We start from the raw sequence: 22,079 nt of genomic DNA on the forward strand, positions 1-22,079 counted from the left end.
AAGGAATGTTTTTGTGCAAATGCTTGCAATGGATTCAGAATCATAAAAAAACCCCTAGTTAGACCCATTGCATGTTACCTAAAGAAGTTTTTTTTTCCTAGTAAGTGAATTGGTACTGCAGGTGCAAGAAATCATTAAAAATGAACCCCTTGGGATGATATTTCACCCTGTTACCTGGCAGAATCTTAAAATATACCCTTAAAGGATTAAGCAAAAACAGGTGGCGAAAATAAAATCCACCCTATGCACATGGACCCCCCTTTCCTACTAGACACATTTTAAGTCACCTGTAATTATAACATGGTCTGTATACCACTGGCAGACAGTGGTTTAGGCTCTTACAGTATGTTATCCAATGCTTATCCAATGGCCTTGTGTTGTTTGTATCTGCATGTTTTATGCTTTATGTATTTAACCTTCATTTAACCAGGCAAGCCAATTAAATCTGCTATCAAATATATCTGTCACTTTGTAGCTTTGCGGCTGAAGTTAAAGCCAGCCCAGCGTATTTGTAGCTTTGTAGCTGTTAACGCTTTTGTAGCAGCTACAAAAGTCAGATTTAGCTACATATATCTTCATGGCTTCCATTGAAAATGAATGGTAGACTGTACCTAAATGCCAGTGTAGGCCTCATCCGGGATTCGAACCTGGTTTTCCCACGTGGGAAACCAAACCATATACATAAACAGTCCTACCAGTGCAATATAGGTGTAGTAGTTGTATTAACATACTCTACTATGCTGATTGGTTAAAGTAACATTTTCTAAATTAAAGATGTTGTAGAATCATTGCTAATAGTGTAATACAGCAACAGGTCCTCCCTGTCTCTCCAGCTCTTTAGTAAACAGAACATCAGGCCGGGATACCAATTTCATCCAATAAGGAGAGAGAACTGATACAGGATACGGGATAAACATGTGCAGTTAGAAGTAATGAAATCATTGTTAAGCAGGGGTCTTCAACAGGGGGTCTGGGAGCCCTAGGGGGTCCTCAGAGTGACTACAGGGGGTCCTTCAAATCTTTGTGTGATAGAAACTTTTTTCTCCTTTTTTATATTAACCACTTGAACCCTAGCGTTCATATTCTGAGAACTGTAGCCAAGGGTTAGGTACAAGCTACAAGCTACAACGCCTCGCGCTTTGAGGCGTTGTGAGCTTGTAGATCTGCTATTTTTGGCAAAGAGGTTTGGTGTAGAGAGGAAAATAACAGACTAAGTACAGAGTAAGAGGTCAAGTTTATTAGGTAATGATGGCTCAAGTGGTTAAATATCTGAAAACACAAATTTATATGAATCCAAAATACAATGATGTGCTGTCAAACAATGAAACTATATGGAATCGATGAAAAAAGTTGTGGGGGTCCCTGCTTCATCTCTCTCTCAAGTAAGGGGTCCTCGGCCTGGAAACGTTGAAGACTCATGTTATAAAGTCTACACAGTAGGCCCATAGCCATGATTTTTTATTTTGTTTTTTCTTTTGGTAAAGAATAAACGGCTTTATCAAAACACGCAGACTAAATACGTTGTGAGCATCAGAGTGAAGAACAGGGGGCTTATATCGTTGCTCGGCAGAAACCTCTTATCTGCATATTTAAAATGTTTCATGTTTAAATAAATGCCATACTTGATCACACTACAGTGTCACACAAAAGTAGCAAAAATAGCCAATCTACAAGCTCCAAGTGCGTTGTGTCACGATTCGCGGCGTTATTGGTGCTTGTAGATCGCCTATTTTGCTGCTCTTGAATTTGAATTCCGAAAAGTAAAATAGGACGGATAATGAGGTTTCCACCAGTACCAACGATATGTCCTTGTTTACAAGGACGGCCTGGCAAGAGACAGGCTCCTTTAAAGGGTTTGACGTGAGAGAGGGGAAACACCCATACAGTATAGCATTGTGATAAAGCAGTGGTTCTCAACCTGTGGGTCGGGACCCCCAGGGGGGTCCCCAAATTATTTTGGGGGGTCCCCAGTGATTAACTTAATGTGCAACATTGTTTTCTCATTCAACAGTAAACAAACCAACATAAAGTTTAAGTGTATAGAGGGTCTCTACACATTTCTAACTTTTTAATACCTCTAAAATGACAAATTAAACATTGGCCAAAGAGTCAAATATTAGAGGCAGAAATTGTGAAAATAGCAGCTCACAACACCTCGTAGATCTGCTATTTTCACAATAGAATCTAATTACAAAAAGTAATGCCTCAACTCTTAGTGCTCGTCAGGGTGGGGGGTCCCTAGGGCTGCAAGCGAACCTTCGGGGATTCGAACGTTCGTTCGTTACGTTGGCAATCGAAGTTCGAAATTAATGGGTTCAGGTTTTTTTCTTTTTTTTTTCTTCTTTTTTTTTTACACGAAAAATAATTATCAGAATGTGATAGGCCTATTCAGAATATCACAGTAGTAGAGATAGCCAAATACGAAATAAGTTAGGCCTACCGGTAAACACTAACAGTTAATGGTGACGTTATAGTAGTTATAAAACGCACCAGAACAGCTTGGAGCGATCAAGGACCGTCCTCCGCTCCAATTCCGCTCCAATTTGGGGCCGCGCACACACGCTTGATGACAGTAGAGTGAGAGCAGCTGCAGCTGAGCTGGGCAGAGACAGACGTGTGTGCTGCTGTGCTCTGAACAGCGAACACCCATCCATGCACCCACAGATTAAACAGCCTTTCTCCTAAGCATGAGCAAAGATGGATTTCATTGCAACCCCCTAAAGGATTATAATGCGATTTCTGGGGTTGTTACATCGAGACCAGTTCAGCCCGAACGCGACGCGCTCCGACGCAGTCACCAAGTCTAATCATCATCCGTGCAACTCCGCTATACATTGAGCCTGTTCGTCAACAAACTGCACAACATTTTCTCCCGAGTGGGTTGGATTTTCCAAGTGTTAGCCTAGGTGTTAATGCAGCCACGCATCCACGCGTCAATGGATAAAACAGCGCATTTAAAACATTTCCTACACTTTTAGCTGGTTAAAGGTACAGTACGTTCGATGGTTCGGAGGTTCGAACGTTCGGTTTTTAATCAATTGAACGAACCATCTAAGGTTCGATGGTTCGTTCGGAAAATCCCCCCGAAGTTCGAATCCCTAAAACAGGGCTAGATTACAGCCCTAGGGGTCCCCAGTTAAAATATGATTATTTTGGGGGTTGCGGACAGAAAAGGTTGAGAACCACTGTGATAAAGCAATAGGCGAGCAAAAAAGTTTTCAAGCTAGCAAAACCTGCCAAAAAGTCCAAAAGTAAAAGTAAAACATTTTGCCTATTACCACATGCCCTAAACTCCATCAAATGATTGGCTTAGGAATGCGACAAGGCTTCATGGGTTGTAAAATTGATAGAGAATAAGTAATTTCTGGGGGTGAACAACTGCTTTAAGCTGGTGACTAAAAGATAACTACATTGGATCCACTGAAAAACGTCTACGCAGTCTCAAAGCTACTAGCAACAGACTGCAAAAATTATTCTTTCCACGAACAATCAGGCACATGAACGAACTGTCAAGTGAACCTACTTCACATAAAGTTGAAGTTGAATTGCACCTACTGTACATAAATGTATACTGTGAAGTTGAATATACTAACCTGTACAGTACAGTAGCAACTACTGGAAAAATATGCTGTTGGCATAATAGAATATGCCAAACGTTATGCACATGTACATTTGAGGATGCTCTTTTCTTTTCTCGTTGTTCTTTTGCCTTTTGCACTCTCTTTCTTTTCTCATCTTTCTGTCTTCTTCTTCTTAATATAATTTTTTTAGATGTGGTTTGCTGTTATTACACATTGTTTGCTGTTATTTTAGCTATACCCCTGCGTTGTCTGAAGGATGCCAAAACAAAACAATTTTTACTCTTATGTACCTGTACAAAAGACATAACAATAAAGTACAACCTTGAACCTTGAACCATAGGTTCTTGTATCCATTTCCTGACCAGCACTGTAACAGTTAGTTGTAACAGTGTTTGACATACCCAGGTTTACACCTGGCAGTGATGATAGTTTGTGACCAAGGGCTCTTTAGTGCTGGAGGGACAGTTGGATGTTTGGGTATTTTGTACTGTAAGTGGAGGAGGATCTTAGGACGGATTAAGACCCTGGGCCTATTGTCTCACATAGGGGCCCACCCACGTGCTACCCAGGCCCACCCACACGCTACCCATGCCCACCCACGCTCTACCCATGCCCACCCACACACTACCCAGGATGGGCAGTCGAGTGGGCATAAGTAGCCTTGCCCAGCCACGTGGTCCACAGGCCTGGAGCCTAGCTCCTGTTGTATAGCGTGAGGCGGTTTGACTGTACAAGTACACCCCCCACTGAACATGTCACATGCCACTATTATGTATGCAAGTAGTAGCATATATGTCACTGTCTGGCCAAAACCTCTTAACTTCATTTTTGCGGTTTTAGATTTTTTGGCATGAATCAGTGCTATTGAACACCCTTTACATCTGTGTGTTGGTTAAAATAATATAGAACCAATGGAAAGTAGTAAAAAGCCCTTCGGTCAAAACCTCCTAACTCCACTTGAGCAGATTTTCCCGAAAATTAACATGTTGTAGTTAGGAGGTTCCGGCCCGACAGCAGAGCTAAAATTATGCAATGAGAATACTCCTTAAAAAACAGAGGGGGCAGTGCTAGTCTGATGTTTGTCACTGCTGGAGTGAGGACTAAAGCCTCTATCATAGTCCAAGGTGAAGAGCCATCACTTCACCGCGGTGTAGTTTTCTAGCCATCACCTAAAGATGTATAACAAAGCCTAGGTGATAACTAGAAAACTACACCGCGGCGAGGTGATAGCCTCTTCACCTCGGACTATGATAGGGGCTTCAAGTTCATGCAATGGCTGGATGCATCTACTAACAGCATCGTTGTGGTGCTCTCCAGCCCCATAATGAGCAGTTCATGATATGCATCCAGACTAAGGGTGCACTGGCTAAAGTGCCTGTGTGTATTGCCTGTGGGTTAAGTTATGTACTATTTATTTAACATTTGTTATATGGATTTGTATATGCCTGTCGTGTTTCTTTATTGTTTATTCCTTGTATCTTGTATTTGTACTTGCTAATACAGATTGAATTGAAATGAATATATCACAGGTACATACCCCTATCCAATCCTTGATGCTGAGTGCCAAGCAAGGAAGAAAGCAAAGCACCTGTAGACATTTGATCATACAGGATTTACAGTATATAACCTATACAGTGTATAATCTAAATCTACAAAGTAATTTGGAACCTAAACCGTCAATGTGCATTTGCCTATGAGATATTGGATTACAAGTAAAGTATTGAAACATGGAAATATACTCAAAGTAAAGGTATAGCTAAACTGTATTATGTACAGTAGAGTGAATGTACTTGGTTACTTTCCACCATGACATAATGAATGCAAGTGGTACAGCTACATTAAAGGGAGAGTGATAAAGAGTGATAAATCCCTAGGTAGATTTTGTAGTTTGTTTCACCATCCGGGTAAAAAACAAAACAAAACAACAGCTAAAAAACATGGCAGACTGCATAACACTGACCTTATAGTAGGCTACATAGTGACGTAAGCAACACAGCTGCAACTAATCACATTAATGATGATTATGAGTGTGTTAAATTAAGGTGTGTCAATCATAGACTGTATAAAAGATATGGACAAAGCGAAGACATTGGTTTCTATGCAGCGCAAATGACACAATATGGGTCCTTGGCATGGGTGTTGCCATCATAGATTGAAATGCAAACAGAGGAGGCTATTGGCTGCCAACGGTCACGTGCAACCGCAGGGATACATGGGAGAATGTGGTCGGAGCCTCCGGAAATACAGCACACGAAGAAGAACACAGCCGGCTGGTATTAGTTTAGTTGGCCACGCCCCCCGCAACTTTATCATCGATTTTTAACATAAATGGGACCTTATTTTCACAAAACGCATATCATCGTGATTGAAAGGCAATTTTTAACTAGCGTTAGGAACCATAAAGTATTCATGAAAATGTTAATTAAGGTTAGAACACGAAAGGGGAAAATTAATGGATCCAATGGAGAACAATTCTTTTTGCAAACGCCCAGGGGGAAAACAGCGCAACTAGCGGCCAATCATAGGAAGTTTTAGTTCCGTATTGGGCTCATTTTAAATTGGCGGAACTCTCCCCCTGGTGTCAATACTGTACGCTTGCACATATCTATCACACCCATTATTAATTATGATTAGCTGCAGCTGTGTTATACTTAGCCTACTGTCCTGCCAAGTGTTTCTCCCTCTCACTCACTCACACACACACACACACACACACACACACACACACACACACACACACACACACACACACACACACACACACACACGCACACACACACACACACACACACACACACACACACACACACACACAGAAGGCCTACCTCGGACTTGTACTTGAGTAGCCTAGGCTATACTCGGGTAAACGTTTATTGCGACCGCCAGGTCGCAGTTACTATCAAAACCTCCACTGTCGGTTGGTTAGTCCCCCACTCATTTCTCACATGGCCCTCTTCTAGCGCCACCATGAGGCTGATTCTTGTAAAACACATTTTTGGACACTGCTCCTACAGATTTTACCCTAAAATCACGCAAAGCGGTACACACACAGTATCTCTACAGTCATGTCATCAACATGGATCTGTCCCATTTAGCGCCACCATCAGACCGATTTTTGCAAAACACATTTTTGGATACTGCTCCTACAGATTTTGCCCTAAAATCACGCAAAGCGGCCTATTTGTGTATACCTATGACCTGGCGGTCACTTATCTCCCGATTAGGGAGTCTTACTGGTTAAGTTGCTTTCCATCACTGACCACATGACTTTAGATCTGGAGCTGTCAAGTTTGTTTTCTCCTTTTAAAGTATTTCTGCTTTATCAAATTAGTGGTCCTCAAAGAAAGTGGAGTTCAGGGACCATCAGGGTTCCAAATGGACCAGTTGTACACTCAGAGGGGGTTCCTTCCTTGAAACTAAAAGGTGTGCGAACCGTATGCTCTCTATGACATCGATTGGTTATGATAAGCATGGTTATGTCAGGTTTGAACTTAAGAATGAACACTTTACAGGTCAGCTGCTTCAAATGTGTGACCCGTGGTTTCCTCTTGGAGAGAGAAACATTACAGGCAATGCCAGGGACGTGCTGGCCATTGGGAAAAGCGGGACAACTCCCGAACGGCCGGTTCATTCCCGGCCGGTCCAAGCCGGCCATTAGGAAAAATTTTAAATAAAATGTCGGCCTTCGTTTCATTTTGGGGACTGGGCGGCCAACAAAGTAAATCGTCACTGTCGGGCAGAAACCTCGAAGTTTCAAATTTGTATGAATTTTCGCAAAGTAAAGCCCTACTTCATCATACAAGGCCGTTGCACAAAAGTAGTGAAAACAGCCGATCTACAAGCACACGAGGCGCTGTGTGCTTGTAGATCGGCTGTTTTCACTAGTTTAAATAATTTTTAAAATGATAAATACAAAACAAATGGTTTTGGACATACAAGGTTTCCACCCGACAACGACATCATATAAATTATGTACAGTAATTGGCCCACTGGCTTGTCACTTGTCAGGATCTGAAATGGCAAATCTTTGAGTTGGAGAGAGATCTCTCTTTATAGCGCGCAATGAGGGCCTCTCCAACTCTTTTTCCAGGGCTGAATCAGGGGCCCAGCATGTCCCTGGCTGCTAGTTTTAATATTTAACCAGTGAAACCTCACATTGCTGCAATATACAGACTTAGGCTACTTCACTTTCCGAAAAAAGTCAGTACTCCATAGCCAACAGCACTGGTTCCCAAACAGTGGGTCAGGACCCATTTGTGGGTCGCAGACAATTTTTTGTGGGTCTTTTAAAGGAGTAGTTCACCCCCAAAATGTCATTTTTTTCTATTGATTACTCATGCCATGCCATGGAGACTTGAGTTCAATAATATGTTTTGTTATCTATTCTTCGCATTCCTAAGACAAAAATTGTATTATAGTAAATGTACCCCCATTGATTCCGGATCCGGAATCAATGGGGGTACATTTATTGTAATAAAAGTCTTAAGGAATGCGACAAATAGAAAACAATATTATTGAACTCAAGTCTCCATGGCATGTCATGAGTAATCAATAGAAGAAAAAGTCATTTTGGGGGTGAACTACTCCTTTAATTTTTTGGTTTCCTACATATTTTCAAAATATTATTATTTACAAAAAAGCTAAAATGTTCATGAATTAATGACTTTTTTCGCCCCAAAATTTCATATTTCATGAAGAAATCAAAGAGAAATCTAAGAAATTCCATGAATTAAAAAAAAATGTTGTGAGCTTGTAGATCGGCTATTTTCACTAGTTTGGGTCTCTTAAAACCTCTCTTTTGCCGACCTGAAAAGTTTGGGAACCACTGGCCTACTACAGAAAGTAGGCTAAAAATAAATAAATAGAAATATCGCTTGTGGTGGATGATCCGTTATTATAAAATAACAACAACAACAACAAAAAGCTTTCACCTGCGATGTCCCATAGCTGCAGTCGCACGGTGGTCTGGTCCCAGTTGAGCACCTTGAGAGCGAAGTCCACCCCGATGGTGGCGCGGTAGTTGGGGCTGAAGTTGTGGTGCACGTAGCGCTTGATGATGCTGGTCTTCCCCACCCCGAGGTCCCCGATCACCAGGATCTTATACAGATGCTCCTTGTGGCTGTTCTGCATGCTGACCGATGGATGACAGATGAGGGCCACGGATGAGCATTAATGCCCCCGTTTGTTGTGAAAAGTTATGGATGGATGATGCGAGGAGGAGGCAGCAGCCTGGAGAAAAGCAGAGAGAGAAAAGAGCGAGGTTTTGGAGGCTGTCTCGCCCGCAGAGGGAAGCGGTGGGTGGGCTACTGTAGTGTGACTGTACGCCCTGCCCTGCCCTGCACGGAGAGAAGGAAGTATGGAGAGCGAGCGAAGAAAATAAGTCGTGTGCAGAAGACGTGCACTTTGTGGAACTTGTGACTTTGCGCGCAGTGCGCAGAGGAGAGAGGGAAGCACTACGGTCTATTTATTTCCCCCCTTAACCCAGTAGTGTAGTTCTCAAACTGTGTCATGTCAAGAACCCCCACACTTATTAGCCCGCGGACCACCCCATTTCAAAAGTCATGCCAGGGACCCCCACATAAGAGAGGATTTGTAGTCTACGGCTATAATTTCAACCCCGTTTGACATACCTCCCCCTTTCTTAGATTTGTAGTCTACGGCTATAATTTCAACCCCAGTTTGACATACCTCCCCCTTTCCTTTGTAGGCCTACATATCTCCTATTTCACTTTATTATTGTCTCCACCAGCCGAAGGCATGGGGGAGAGTATGTTTTCGCCCCTGTCCGTCCGTCCGTGCGTGCGTGCGTCCATCCAGTTGTTACCAGCTAATCTCCGGCGCCGTTGGCCCGGTCGGTCGCTGCCAAAATGAGCACACACACTCCCTGGATGCCAATTCAGAACCTCTGCCCCACATTTGTCAAATGGCCCTGTTCTAGCGCCACCATGAGGCCGATGTTTGCAAAACACATTTCTGTACACTACTCTTAGAGATTTTGTCCACAAATCCTACAAATCGGTAGACAGTATCTCTGCAGTCATGTGATCAACATGGATCTGTCCGATTTTCCATATTCCATCCTGATTGGCTACAATCGGCTTCCAAAGTTTGCAGGATTGCTCCGTTTTGAACAAAATGCCTCAAATCATGAACACAGCATGAAATCTTCGTGAAATTGGGAGCGCACGTTCCCACTAGGCCGAGGAAGAAATGCCACTTCAAATTTCTCAAATCAGCTGGTCTCATGGTGGCGCTATAACAGGGCAATTTGTGTTATTACCTTTAACTCCACCAATAAGTGGAGAACTTTGTATGTGCACTCCCTAGAGGCTAAGGATAAACCTTTGCCCTGCATTTTTCACATTTGCCTTTTATAGCGCCACCAGGAGGACAACATGTGTAAAACACATTCTTTGCTATTACTCCATCAGATTTTCTCCAGCAATCATGCAAATCAGTACACAGTATCTCTACAGTCATGTGATCAGTCCGATCGGTCTGATATTTCATATTCCATCCTAATTGGCTAATATTGGCTTCCAATGCAAACTAATCTAATTTTAATAGATTCTTCAAAAATCCCCATTTAATGGTATTTCCATCTCTGAGACCCCAATTTATATGCAAATCAAAACCAAAAGTAAATGTAGCCTAGGCGGACTCACTTTTTCCATAAGATTTCGAAATGTGTCAAAATCTTTTGAAAATAGCAGATCTACAAGCTCACTTGTAGATCTGCTATTTTCGATTAGCCTTAAAGTGATCCCTGACTAATACGACAAATATGCCTTATTATTACATTATAATTGTCCTCTATAACTACAATGTGAAATTAAAAACACCTTAAATATTTGATTTCTTCTAGAAATAGCTAATCTTTCACTCAATAGGGGAAATGCCTGTCGCAAGTTGATGATGATGTCATCAAACATATAATTTGCCAAATGTCTGTCTGTCTGAGTGTCTGTCTGAGTGAGTGAGTCTGTCACAGCGTTTCTCCTCAGTGGCTGGAGCAATTGATCTGAAATCGCATCACCATTAGCATATGAACACACCTAACATAACTGTGAAGCCCGTTTGTCACTTTCACAAATTGTATGCCGTATATTAGCATTTTTATGGTGTATCTACTATCTATTCTGCATCTAGCATGAGGCTTATCTATTCTGCATCTAGCATGAGGCAACATGTTTAACCAGCTGTGTGTGTGTGTGTGTGTGTGTGTGCGTGCCTGCGTGCGTGCGTGCGTGCGTGTGCGCGCGCAGACGGGGGGGGGGGGGGGGTTGTCTGGCCCTGTTACAGATGTTGTCCAAAAATCATGCAGATCGGTACACAGTATCTCTGTAGCCATTAAACGAAACGGGTATTTCTTACATTGATGCTCCTACATATTATCATGTAAGCACCAGTTAAAGTTACTTTCCATCCCTCATATACTGTGTGCACAGTGCACACCCCATAACCCACACACTGCACATCATTTCAGAGCTCATATCTTTGAACGGGTAAGGGCTAGTTACCCAGCTGAGTTGAGTTGGCTGACGAGCTGCTGACACTATAAATTCCTCAGCCCAGCTCACAAACATTTCCAGCTGCTCAGCCTATACAATCCTGTGTGTTCATGTGTTAGTTCAGTGCCATACTAGTGAAAACAGCCGATCTACAAGCTCACTACGCTTTGTTGCTGAGACTATAAAATCCTGTGTGTTCATGTGTTAGTTCAGTGCCATACTAGTTTTCATTGCGGGTCTGGCACGTCCAGGTGACCTGGTCTAGTTTTGAACATGCATGCCATAAATTAGACCACACATAACATTTATGACATCATCAACTTGCGACAGGCATTTCCCCTATTGACTGAAAGATTAGCTATTTCTAGAAGAAATAAAATATTTGAAATGTTTTTAATTTTACATTGTAGTTATAGAGGACAATTATAATGTATTAAGGCATATTTGTCGTATTAGCCAGGGATCACTTTAACATAAAATAAGCATGGTTCATATGTTGTTTTATAGTAATCTAAATCTGCAAAGTGCTGCATAAGTAAAGCTGTCAAAAACTACATTAGCACCTTGCTTGTTCATCAAAAGTAGGCATATCTGCCACTCTTGCCATTTTTGAATTTGAATCCTGAAAAGTGTCAGTTTGGGACATGATCTGTGGGTAATTGTTTGACTTTAAGTACCACCCCCGTAATGATCATTATGAATATTAATAGTCCATGAAAATGGCTTCATTTTACATGGTATTTCTGCAGTGCTTCTTAACTCCACTTCAAGGGCTTTTAACCCTATAGCAGCCCTTCTGCGTTCTCACCTCGTTTCCCCTCTTATTGATTGATTGATTGAAGGCTTTATTAGAAGTTTGCATAGGAAAATGTACAGATTCATGACGGTACAGTTCACTGGTACAAGGTCTACTAAAAGGAGATCCATGAAAAGACTAAGCTTATTTCAACAGGAAACCATTTAAGTATCTCATATAACATTGAATGACAGACAAATAGAACACAGTACTATGCAGTAGATATAAAGAAAAGGGAAAAAAAAAGAAAACAGTAAGTCTAAACAAACAGTAAGTATATACAAGGAAGGGGCAGGGGAGGGGAGGGTTGGGCTAGGTTTTTACCAGTTGCGAACGGCTGCTGCCTGTAAGTGGTTTTTCAGGGCAATTTTAAAGGATGCTAGTGATCCACACTCCTTTATGGCCTTCGGTAAGGCATTCCACATTTTTGTGGTATAGCAGAAGAACGAGTTTGACCCTTTCTTTGAGTTGACTCTGGGTTGAACGTGATCTGTGGCACTGCCTCTGGTGTTGTAATTATGGACATCCTTAACGTTTATAAAGTATTTTGACAGGTATTTGGGTATCATAGTGGTGTAGTGTATCTTGTACACCAGGCCCATTGCAAGTTGCTGTACTCTGTCATCTACTCTGAGCCACCCCACTTTTAACTGGTGAGTAGCGGTGAGGTGAGTCTGATAGGGAAGGTTAAGCAGGACCCTAATTAGTTTATTTTGGGCTGTTTGGAGTTTAGTTTTTAGGGCTTGTGGGGCGTCACGATACCATACGTGGACTCCGTAGTCAAAGAGGGGCTGGATTATTGCACCAGCTATGGTCTTCAGTGTGTTGAAGTTGACCATTGGGGCGATCCTCTGTAGGAAACGAGTTCGTTGGTTGATTTTTTTTATTACTTTAGAAGTCATCTTTTCGCTGGAAAGATTAGCTTCAAGGATACATCCTAAGTATAAGAGATTTCGTTTTTTCGTGTTATGACCTTGTCACCCACTTTGATTGTGAAGTCATCTACCTTTTTGAGGTTATGATTTGATCCAAAGAGGATGGTTTTTCCCAGGTGAATTGACAATTTGTTGTCGTTAAGCCATGCAGATCTTACTCAGTTCAGAGTTAAGTGTCTTTTCAACCTGCAAGTGGTCCTTGCCCGAGACTAGGAGAGCCGAGTCATCCGCGAACAGGAACAGGTTGCAGTCGCAAGCAGATGCCATGTCGTTCACGTATATTAGGAACAACAGAGGTCCCAGTATGCTACCTTGAGGAACACCACAGCTTACTGGGAGGGGGGGGGACAGGGTACCGTTAATCTCCACCACCTGTTCCCTCCCCACCAGGTAAGATTGCATCCAGCTCACTGCTGCGCTGTCAAGACCGATGGCTTTTAGTTTCTCAATCAGAATAGCATGATCCACGGTGTCAAATGCCTTCTGGAGGTCCATCATGACCATGCCGCTATATTTGCCCTGGTCCGCTTCGCGTTTGATTTGGTCAGTCAAATAGAGAAGGCATGTGTCAGTGGAATGGGATTTTCTGAATCCAGATTGGAACTCGTAAATCAGATTATTCTCATCGAGATATCTTGCAATCTGTTCGTAGACTATTTTCTCCATGACTTTGGATATGGAGCTAAGAATGGAAACAGGGCGGTAGTTTCCAGGGTCTAGTTTGCTACCTTTTTTGTGCAGGGGGGTTACTTTTGCTAGTTTGAAGTCCTGAGGGACATGACCCTGTTCGATGGAAAGGTTAATTATGTGTGTAATGATTGGAGCAATGGTGGCGGCTGAATCTCTGAGACATCTAGCTGGGATTTTATCAAGGCCAGTGGCCTTGTGTTGAGGTAGGGCGCTCAATTTTTTTAAACACCTCATCAGTTGTCACTGTGGAAAGTTTAAAGCTGTCTTTTCTGACGCCCAGTTTTTTGTAGAATTTTTTAACAAATTTTACACCATACCGCCCAGATGGGGCGACCAGTCTTTCGACCAGTGAACGGGCTGTGGTGGTAAAGGTTTTGTTAAGATGGGTAGCCACTTCACCTTTGTCAGAAATGAGAGCGGCGAGCTTTAGCTATTGAAAAAGAGCAGATATACAAGCTCACAGCTGCGAGCTTATATATCTGCTATTTTTGAAAAGTTGTGAAAATGTGTGCAAATCTTTGTAATATACAGTATGTATTTTTTAAGCGAACCCCCACTCTGTTAATTTCAGCTCCCAAAGCCTTTTCTTTATATGTGTTCTACTGAGCCCTGGTGGCCGTGACCGGGGCTGTTTTTCCCGGCAAAATTATGTCATATGCATCATTCTGTACACGTGTCTCCCTACCGGCCAATCAAAGCCCAGATCATACACTGCTGAGCTCTTCAGGAAGTACACTGCAGTGTTTACACTGGGCTAGGAGTCTAGCATGCAACTCCCCAACCGAGGCTCGTAGAGGGACACGAAAGACCTCTATGGATAGGTCTCGGCGAGGCGAGGCGGACGCGGTGGTCTGAATGCCCGAAAAAAGCAGACGCGACCGCGGTTTGCTCTACTGCTACTGACCACTAGTTGAGCAACTTACACAGTATAGCTTTAACTCCACCAATAAGTGGAAAACTTTGTATGTGCACTCCCTAGACTAGGCTAAGGATAAACCTTTGCCCTGCATTTTTCACATTTGCCTTTTATAGCGCCACCAGGAGGACAACTTGTGTAAAACACATTCTTTGCTATTACTCCATCAGATTTTCTCCAACAATCATGCAAATCAGTACACAGTATCTCTATAGTCATGTGATCAGTCCGATCGGTCTGATATTTCATATTCCATCCTAATTGGCTAATATTGGCTTCCAAAGCTTTTTCCTATGCAAACTAATCTTCTAATAGATTCTTCAAAAATCCCCATTTAATGGTATTTCCATCTCTGAGACCCCAATTTATATGCAAATCAAAACCAAAAGTAAATGTAGCCTAGGCGGACACTTTTTCCATAAGATTTCGAAATGTGTCAAAATCTTTTGAAAATAGCAAATCTACAAGCTCACTTGTAGATCTGCTATTTTCGATTAGCCTTATTAACATAAAATAAGCATGGTTCATATGTTGTTTTATAGTAATCTAAATCTGCAAAGTACTGTATAAGTAAAGCTGTCAAAAACTACATTAGCTTGTTCATCAAAAGTAGGCATATCTGCCACTTTTGCCATTTTTGAATTTGAATCCTGAAAAGCGTCAGTTTGGGACATGATCTGTGGGTAATTGTTTGACTTTAAGTACCACCCCCGTAATGATCATTATGAATATTAATAGTCCATGGCTTCATTTTACATGGTATTTCTGCAGTGCTTCTTAACTCCACTTCAAGGGCTTTTAACCCTATAGCAGCCATTCTGCGTTCTCACCTCGTTTCCCCTCTTATACTTTAGCTATTGAAAAAGAGCAGATATACAAGCTCACAGCTGTGAGCTTATAGATCTGCTATTTTTGAAAAGTTGTGAAAATGTGTGCAAATCTTTGTAATATACAGTATGTATTTTTTAAGCGAACATGTTGCTTCTGGGGGGTCCCTGGAACTAAATGTTTTGAGATGGGGGTCCGCGACCAAATACATAAAATGACATAGAAACAGAAGAAGGATTTGAAATATTCAAAGACTTGCACACATTTTCAAGATTTTTCAAAAATAGCAGATCTACAAGCTCACAGCGCTGCACTCGGTGCCCCGATGTGAGCTTATATATCTGCTATGTTTCAATAGTAAAAGTACCCAGGGCCGAGAATTTGGTGTGACACCCCTGCCTCCCCTGCCTACATTTACCCAACTTCTGTACTCGAGTACTTACGTAGGAGACACAAAGAGTCTCCTTTGTGTCTGCTAGCGGTTCTTGGTACTTTTGGCATATTTTGAATTTGATTTTGAATACAGACCTTTTACTTTACTTAAGAGAAAGTAAAGTAGCCTAAGTACTTACAGAGTAAGTAAAAGGCTTTTTACTAAAGTCAAACAAATGTTGACCACAATTTCCACAGCTGCAAATGGTTCGAAGCTCACAGAGGTCACACGTTTAATTCCCTTGAATCCCTTCACAAAATTATCCGGACACTTCCTTCTGATACTCTCCCAGGAGACGCCAATTCCCAGAGTCCCATTGGAGGAACTGTGGCAGTCATGAGCAACGTGACAACATTAACATTATGACTCAACAGTAGCGTTGCTGTCGGGTGGGAACTTTGTAGCCCATATCCAAAACTGTTACTTTTCTGGAAATGGGAAAAAAAGCAAAACCATATGTATTCCATCGTAGTTATTGTTTAGTTACAAGCTCTTGTTGATGCCTTTTGATTGGTTTGGATGCTTATAAAACCCACAGACAAACTTATAGTAAGGGAAAGTTAGCCGAGTATTAAACCAATCTGGGAACTAAATCTAAATCAATATCTTTCTTCACAAATGTGTTCATAAAGGTGTCTACTATCACCTCTGAACTTTCTCAAACACAACTCCCTTGGGGAACTTTGTGGGAGCCAATCAAAGTTGGGGGTATCGGGATACCTGGGCCTGGGATCAAAGGGGATAAAATGAAGAAATGGCCAATATGAGCATATGGGGTGTGTTTTGGGCTGCTGAATCCATCCCAACCATTTAATCCCAGGCCCTCGGGATACCGAAGGGAGTTGTGATTGAGAAAGTTCAGAGGTGATAGTAGACACCTTTATGAACACATTTGTGAAGAAAGATATTGATTTAGATTTAGTTCCCAGATTGGTTTAATACTCGGCTAACTTTCCCTTACTATTACACCACACCAATCCAATCCTCACTTTACAAAATGTAAAAGAAGGGCATCAATTTACAAAAAAGTAAAAACAGGCAAAGATCCGCACAAACAGCAAATGATATCCACTGTTGTCCAGACTCAGAGCCAGGCACATGCACAAACACAGCAAAGTGGGCTTGAGCCCCTGCCCTTTTATCTGTCTGTAAAACAAAGTGCCCTCTCCAGACCATGAATGCAATTTTATGGTGAAAGAAATACAAATGCCCTCTTTCCATGCCATACCTGAAGGCAGCATTCAAGAGAATTGCCTTTTCCAAACTCTCCTGAACTTGTGTCATCTTATGTTGAAAGATTGCCCTCAACTGTGTAGAAATCCTTGCCGTACGCCACATCTCCAGTATTGCCTTTTTTATGCTTGGTTTAGTGTGGTATCAAGTACTGAAAATAGCCAACCTCCAAGCTCACAGACTTCAGTGCTCGTTCTGAGCTTGGAGGTCTGCTATTTTCAATATTTTCACCAAAAGGCCCTTTTAGAAATGTCAGCCCCTGCCTCTCTAACATTCTCTGCACGCCCCTGTCCAGAGCAGTCACATGTCTGGGTTAAAGCCCTTGATGCAGCAGATAAGCAGCACTATCCAAATACCATGAACAGGGACGTGCTGGGCCCCTGATTCAGCCCGGGAAAAAGAGTTGCAGAGGCCCTCATTGCGCGCTATAGAGAGATCTCTCTCTATAGCGCTGCTGCTACTTTGCCATTTCAGATCATGACAAGTGACAAGCCAGTGGGCCAATTACATGAGTTATATTTCGTCATTGTCGGGTGGAAACCTTGTATGTCCAAAACCGTTTGTTTTATATGTATCATTTTAAAAATGATTTAAACTAGTGAAAACAGCCGATCTACAAGCACACAACGCCTCGCGCCGCGAGGCGTTGTGTGCTTGTAGATCTGCTGTTTTCACTACTTTTGTGCAACAGCCTTGTATGAAGCAGGGCTTTGCGAATAATAAAATTCAATTTGAAACTTGGAGATACGAGGTTTCTGCCCGACAGTGACGATTTACTTTGTTGGCCGCCCAGCCCCCAAAATATTTTTAAATTTTTCCTAATGGCCGGCCTGGACCGGCCGGGAATGAACCGGCCGTTCGGGAGTTGTCCCGCTTTTCCCAATGGCCAGCACGTCCCTGACCATGGATATTAACAACCAACAGTTTTATGAAACACATTCACACAGGGACGGACAATGGATCAACACAAGTCACACACAGACGTCATGATGAATGAACACAAGTTTTAAGCCATATCATTTGTTGGACGACGAGTAGGGAAAATAGTCCTTCCACAAACAATGGTATGCACAAATTGAACCTTTGTTTGCTGCCAAACATACGGTTTCTATTCTTTCTAAGAGATCATTTTTGGAAAGACTTCAAAATGCATAATCCCAATAAAATGGTAGGATGTTAAATAGCGCCTTTAGCCAGAGCTTTGTGCATTACTAGGGCGGTCACGATTATGACATTTTACATGACAATTGTCAATCAAATAATTGCGATTAACGATTTAATTGTGTTTCCGTCGTTGACAATTACATTTCTGTTTGGCTTGCAGGCTTTGAAATTGCACATGGCAGATATGACATAACCTAAATAAACAAAGAAATTTCTGACATATTTGACAAATGTATACTTAAAAAAGAACACTGAGAGTGGAAATAGCCAATGTACAAGCTCACAACGCGTCGCATCGGACGCCGCGTTGTGAGCTTGTAGATCGGCTATTTCCACTGTTTTTGAAAAGGTTTGAAAATATGAACATTTCAACATGTAAACGATTGACATGATTGTGATTGTCAAATAATTGCGATTAGACGATTATATAATAATTGTGACAGCCCTACATTATATTCACACACCGACAGCAGAAGAAACCAACCTGATCATCAGGAGCAGTTTGTGGTTCAGTGTCTTGCTCAAGGACACCTAAAATACCAGCCAAAATACAACATTTAGTACTGCCACTGCGTCCTTTTATTTATCTGAAATTATAAAAACAGACGTGCAAAACACACAAGTGCAAATCATGAAGAAATGCCATTTATGAAACTAGTCCTGACATTGAAATAAAAAGGGAAGCAGACAAATAAAAGGCACTAGAATCGGTTAAAAATCCCTTTTCACATAAAAATAACACTTTTCCTTTTTATAAAGCCTCCTATTCCACTCCCAAGTCCCAGGAGGAATTATGGCAGTTGTGAAAGATCTAAAAACAAAGTGACAACAGCAGCTATGACTCAAAAACATTTTCCCTTGTGTGTTTACCTGAGACAGATATTCCACCCCACAAGCAGTCCTTTTCTACTTGGCAGAATCAAATAACAGCACGCATCTTTGATCAATTCCATTTTAGAATACATTGGACTCAAGCCACCTCGCCTCAGTCACGATTCCCTTTTCAAGAAGTACAGCATACATCTTTTGTGATTGAAGAAATAGAAAAACAAAAAAAATCTATTTCCATTTAAAATCAAGTCAGCCATAACAGCAATTTAAACAAGAGCAACAGCTATATCGAGTTCAGCCAGGCAAACGGACGAGATACTCTGTTCTCATACCAACTCCACTTCTAGAGTTGTCAACATAACAGTCATTCGTCATCAGGTGATATGAGGGCAGCGTAAAACGCATACTTCATGAGTTTGGTTCTTTTATGACGTCCCTCACACTTCAGGGTTGATAGTTGTTATAATGACTTGACACGATTTTACATCACACGTGATGTATTCCTCCTTCCCTCACAATATTTTTTCATCCCTTAAGTCTCCAACTTGTAAACTACTTGTTTGCAGCTGAGGTAAACGTTTGGTGCCATCAGAGCCACTAGGCCAGTGGTCCTCAAACTCCCTTGTGTCAAGGACCCCGAGGTTAAAATGTATTTGACCGGGGACCCCCCCCCCCCCATCTGAAAATATTTTCTGCCAGGGAGCCCCAGTACAAGAATTGTGTTGTTAAAATGATTTAAAAAATGTCCCCATTAAAAAATAATAATAATAACTACAAGCTGAAGCTAGTAGACCTGCTATTTTAAAATAGATGTGTATAGTTTTGAAGTGGTTAAACGGATCTTGATTCTATATTTACTCAATTTACCCGGGGCCCTCCTGGGACCACCTCAAGGATCCCTCAGGGGACCCCAGGCCCCACTTTGAGAACCACTGCACTAGGCGTTTGAGTTCTTAGGCCAGCAAAAAAAGAAAATTGTCAGCTTTCATTTTATAGACAAGACATTTAAAAGAATTCATATTCAACTGCGATTTGGCTGAACAAGTATTAACATTTCTACAGATATAAACTATAAAACTAAACCTGATGTTCATTGATTGGCGATATGTCGGAGACTGAATCAACAGTTCCTAGCTTCAGTTGATCATGGATTACCGGAAAGAAAACATGGATATTTTCCCGTTTAACCAGTTGAATCCTAGCGTCCTTATTCTCTGTCAAATGTTTGGCGAAAATAGACAATCTACAAGTTTTTGGTGTAGAGCAGGGATCTTCAACCTTTTCAGGCCAAGGACCCCTTAGCTGACAGAGAGATGAAACAGGGACCCCCAGATTTCATATAGTTTGACAGCACAATCATCAGTGTATTTTGGATTCATGTCAATTTGTGTTATCAGATATTTAACCACTTGAACCGTCAATACTTAATAAACTTGACCTTTCACTCTGTATTTAGTCTGCTCTTTTTTCCCCTCTACACCAAAGCTCTCTACATCTAAAGTTCTCAGAATATGGAAGTTAGGGTTCAAGTGGTTAATATAAAAAAGGAGAAAAAAGTATCTATCACACAAAGATTTGAAGGACCCCCTGTAATAACGCTAGGGGGTCCCGGACCCCCTGTTGAAGACCCCTGGTTTAAGTGGTTAAAGGCAATTCATAATCAACTGTACATTTTCATTGTCACTCTCGAGAAGAATGACCTCCCAGAAAGAGATTTAAAATAAAACTGCCAGGTAATTAAAAAGCCCTGCAGTCTGTGCTTTTCACAGGACCAATTTGTGTGAAATCTTTTGACAAATATTCTGGATGCCTTCCAAGACGGGTAAACAGACCATTAACTTAACAAGCTCCCCTGGAAAGGCAACGGAAAAACTCTTGACAAAACCGTGGAGGCAGAACAGAGGAGATCTACTGTGGTATTTTAAAGCAGTGCTTCGACATGACTCACACCATGAAGCCTTGAATTCATTGTTTTTGTCACATGAAGAATCCAAAAACGATGATGAATTGATGGATGAATTTGATGAATGAATGGGTCCACGGTTTAACAACGGCAAAACTATATAAAAAAAGATTTTAACAGATCTTTCATTAACTCTTTTACCGCCGAACGAAGGCTTGTTTATCTGAATGAATGCTTGTTCTTTCCCCCGGCAGAGCCTGCCTGAGCAGATGTGGGGTGGCGCTGGTGTCTGCAGCAGCTACAGCACCAGTAACGCCACTCTCAAAATCTTGAGCACACATAAACAATAATGGCGGCGGAATCCCTTTTCTGGTCGGTTTCTATGCCTGGATCTAGTTTCTCTATTTCTATGCTCTAACATACTGGTGCAACCGAGGGACAAATTTCAGCCTCGTTCATTGGAACGGCTGCGCCCGGTCGACTTTCTTTTTTTTCCACAACTCCATGAGAGATACGCCTGACTTGACTGAGATTGCGGTTGGAAATAACGGATGGATATTTTTTCTATAAAATCGCAAAGGTAAGCTACTTTGATGGCAGTTTAAATCCTTAAATGTAATCCTTAAAATGGCAGTAAAATACTTAAAAAACAAACAAAAACAAAACATAGTTAAGCTTTTTTTTTTTAAACGTGGACCCCTCTTTTCAAATATTCACTTGGATTCTTCAGTTAGAAATGTGACAAAAAAAAAGAAAAGAAAAAACTCCATGGATTCAAGGCTTCGTTGGATGAGTTAACTGGTGTCATTTTGAGAGGAGGTGGAACTACTCCCCTAAGCCGCCCACCACCCCTCCTGGCCTCTCCGTCCCGTCTCATTGGCTACAATCTACAGTCGCGGGATGGGTCTGGCGGCCACGGCGATGCTCTCCACGCTGCACTCGTCGCTGCCGCGGCGGATGCGGAAGAAGCCGCCCTCGCCCCATCCCGTGCCCCAGCTGTTCTTGATGATCCAGTACTTCTGGCCCGTCATGTGGCAGCGGCCGTAGCCCACCAGCAGCACGGCGTGGTTGGTCAGCTCGAAGGGGTTGAAGGGGTCGCTCAGGCCCGTGTGGTGGTAGATGCCCTCCTTGTAGTGCATGAAGTCCGGGTACACCTGCACACACACAGGGATTCAAACCAATAACCAAAAACATGCTAGATAAAAAAGAGCTGCAAAGCGTTCTAAGCTTGCAGATAGCCTATTTTCGGTGCACGACA

The 22,079-nt window shown here is 42.0% G+C and overlaps 2 protein-coding genes across 2 annotated transcripts in view; both read right to left on the reverse strand.

Annotated features, from left to right (window-relative positions):
- rab38a (RAB38a, member RAS oncogene family) overlaps nucleotides 1–8,711 on the reverse strand; it is a gene marked incomplete at both ends in the record, with an annotated part of 29,984 nt that extends 21,273 nt beyond the window's left edge. The window contains one exon of the mRNA XM_080732122.1: nucleotides 8,513–8,711. Coding sequence (XP_080588248.1) covers nucleotides 8,513–8,711 — 199 coding nt within the window. The remainder of the gene's footprint in view (nucleotides 1–8,512) is intronic.
- A 9,932-nt stretch (nucleotides 8,712–18,643) lies between these two features.
- The window catches only part of ctsc (cathepsin C), a 31,844-nt gene continuing 28,408 nt past the window's right edge, over nucleotides 18,644–22,079 (reverse strand). Inside the window, exon 8 of the mRNA XM_080732343.1 lies at nucleotides 18,644–21,975. Coding sequence (XP_080588469.1) covers nucleotides 21,709–21,975 — 267 coding nt within the window. The 3' untranslated portion in view covers nucleotides 18,644–21,708. The remainder of the gene's footprint in view (nucleotides 21,976–22,079) is intronic.

The sequence above is a fragment of the Nannobrachium achirus genome (assembly GCF_963921795.1).
Source record: "Nannobrachium achirus genome assembly, chromosome: 8".
Taxonomy (NCBI): domain Eukaryota; kingdom Metazoa; phylum Chordata; class Actinopteri; order Myctophiformes; family Myctophidae; genus Nannobrachium; species Nannobrachium achirus.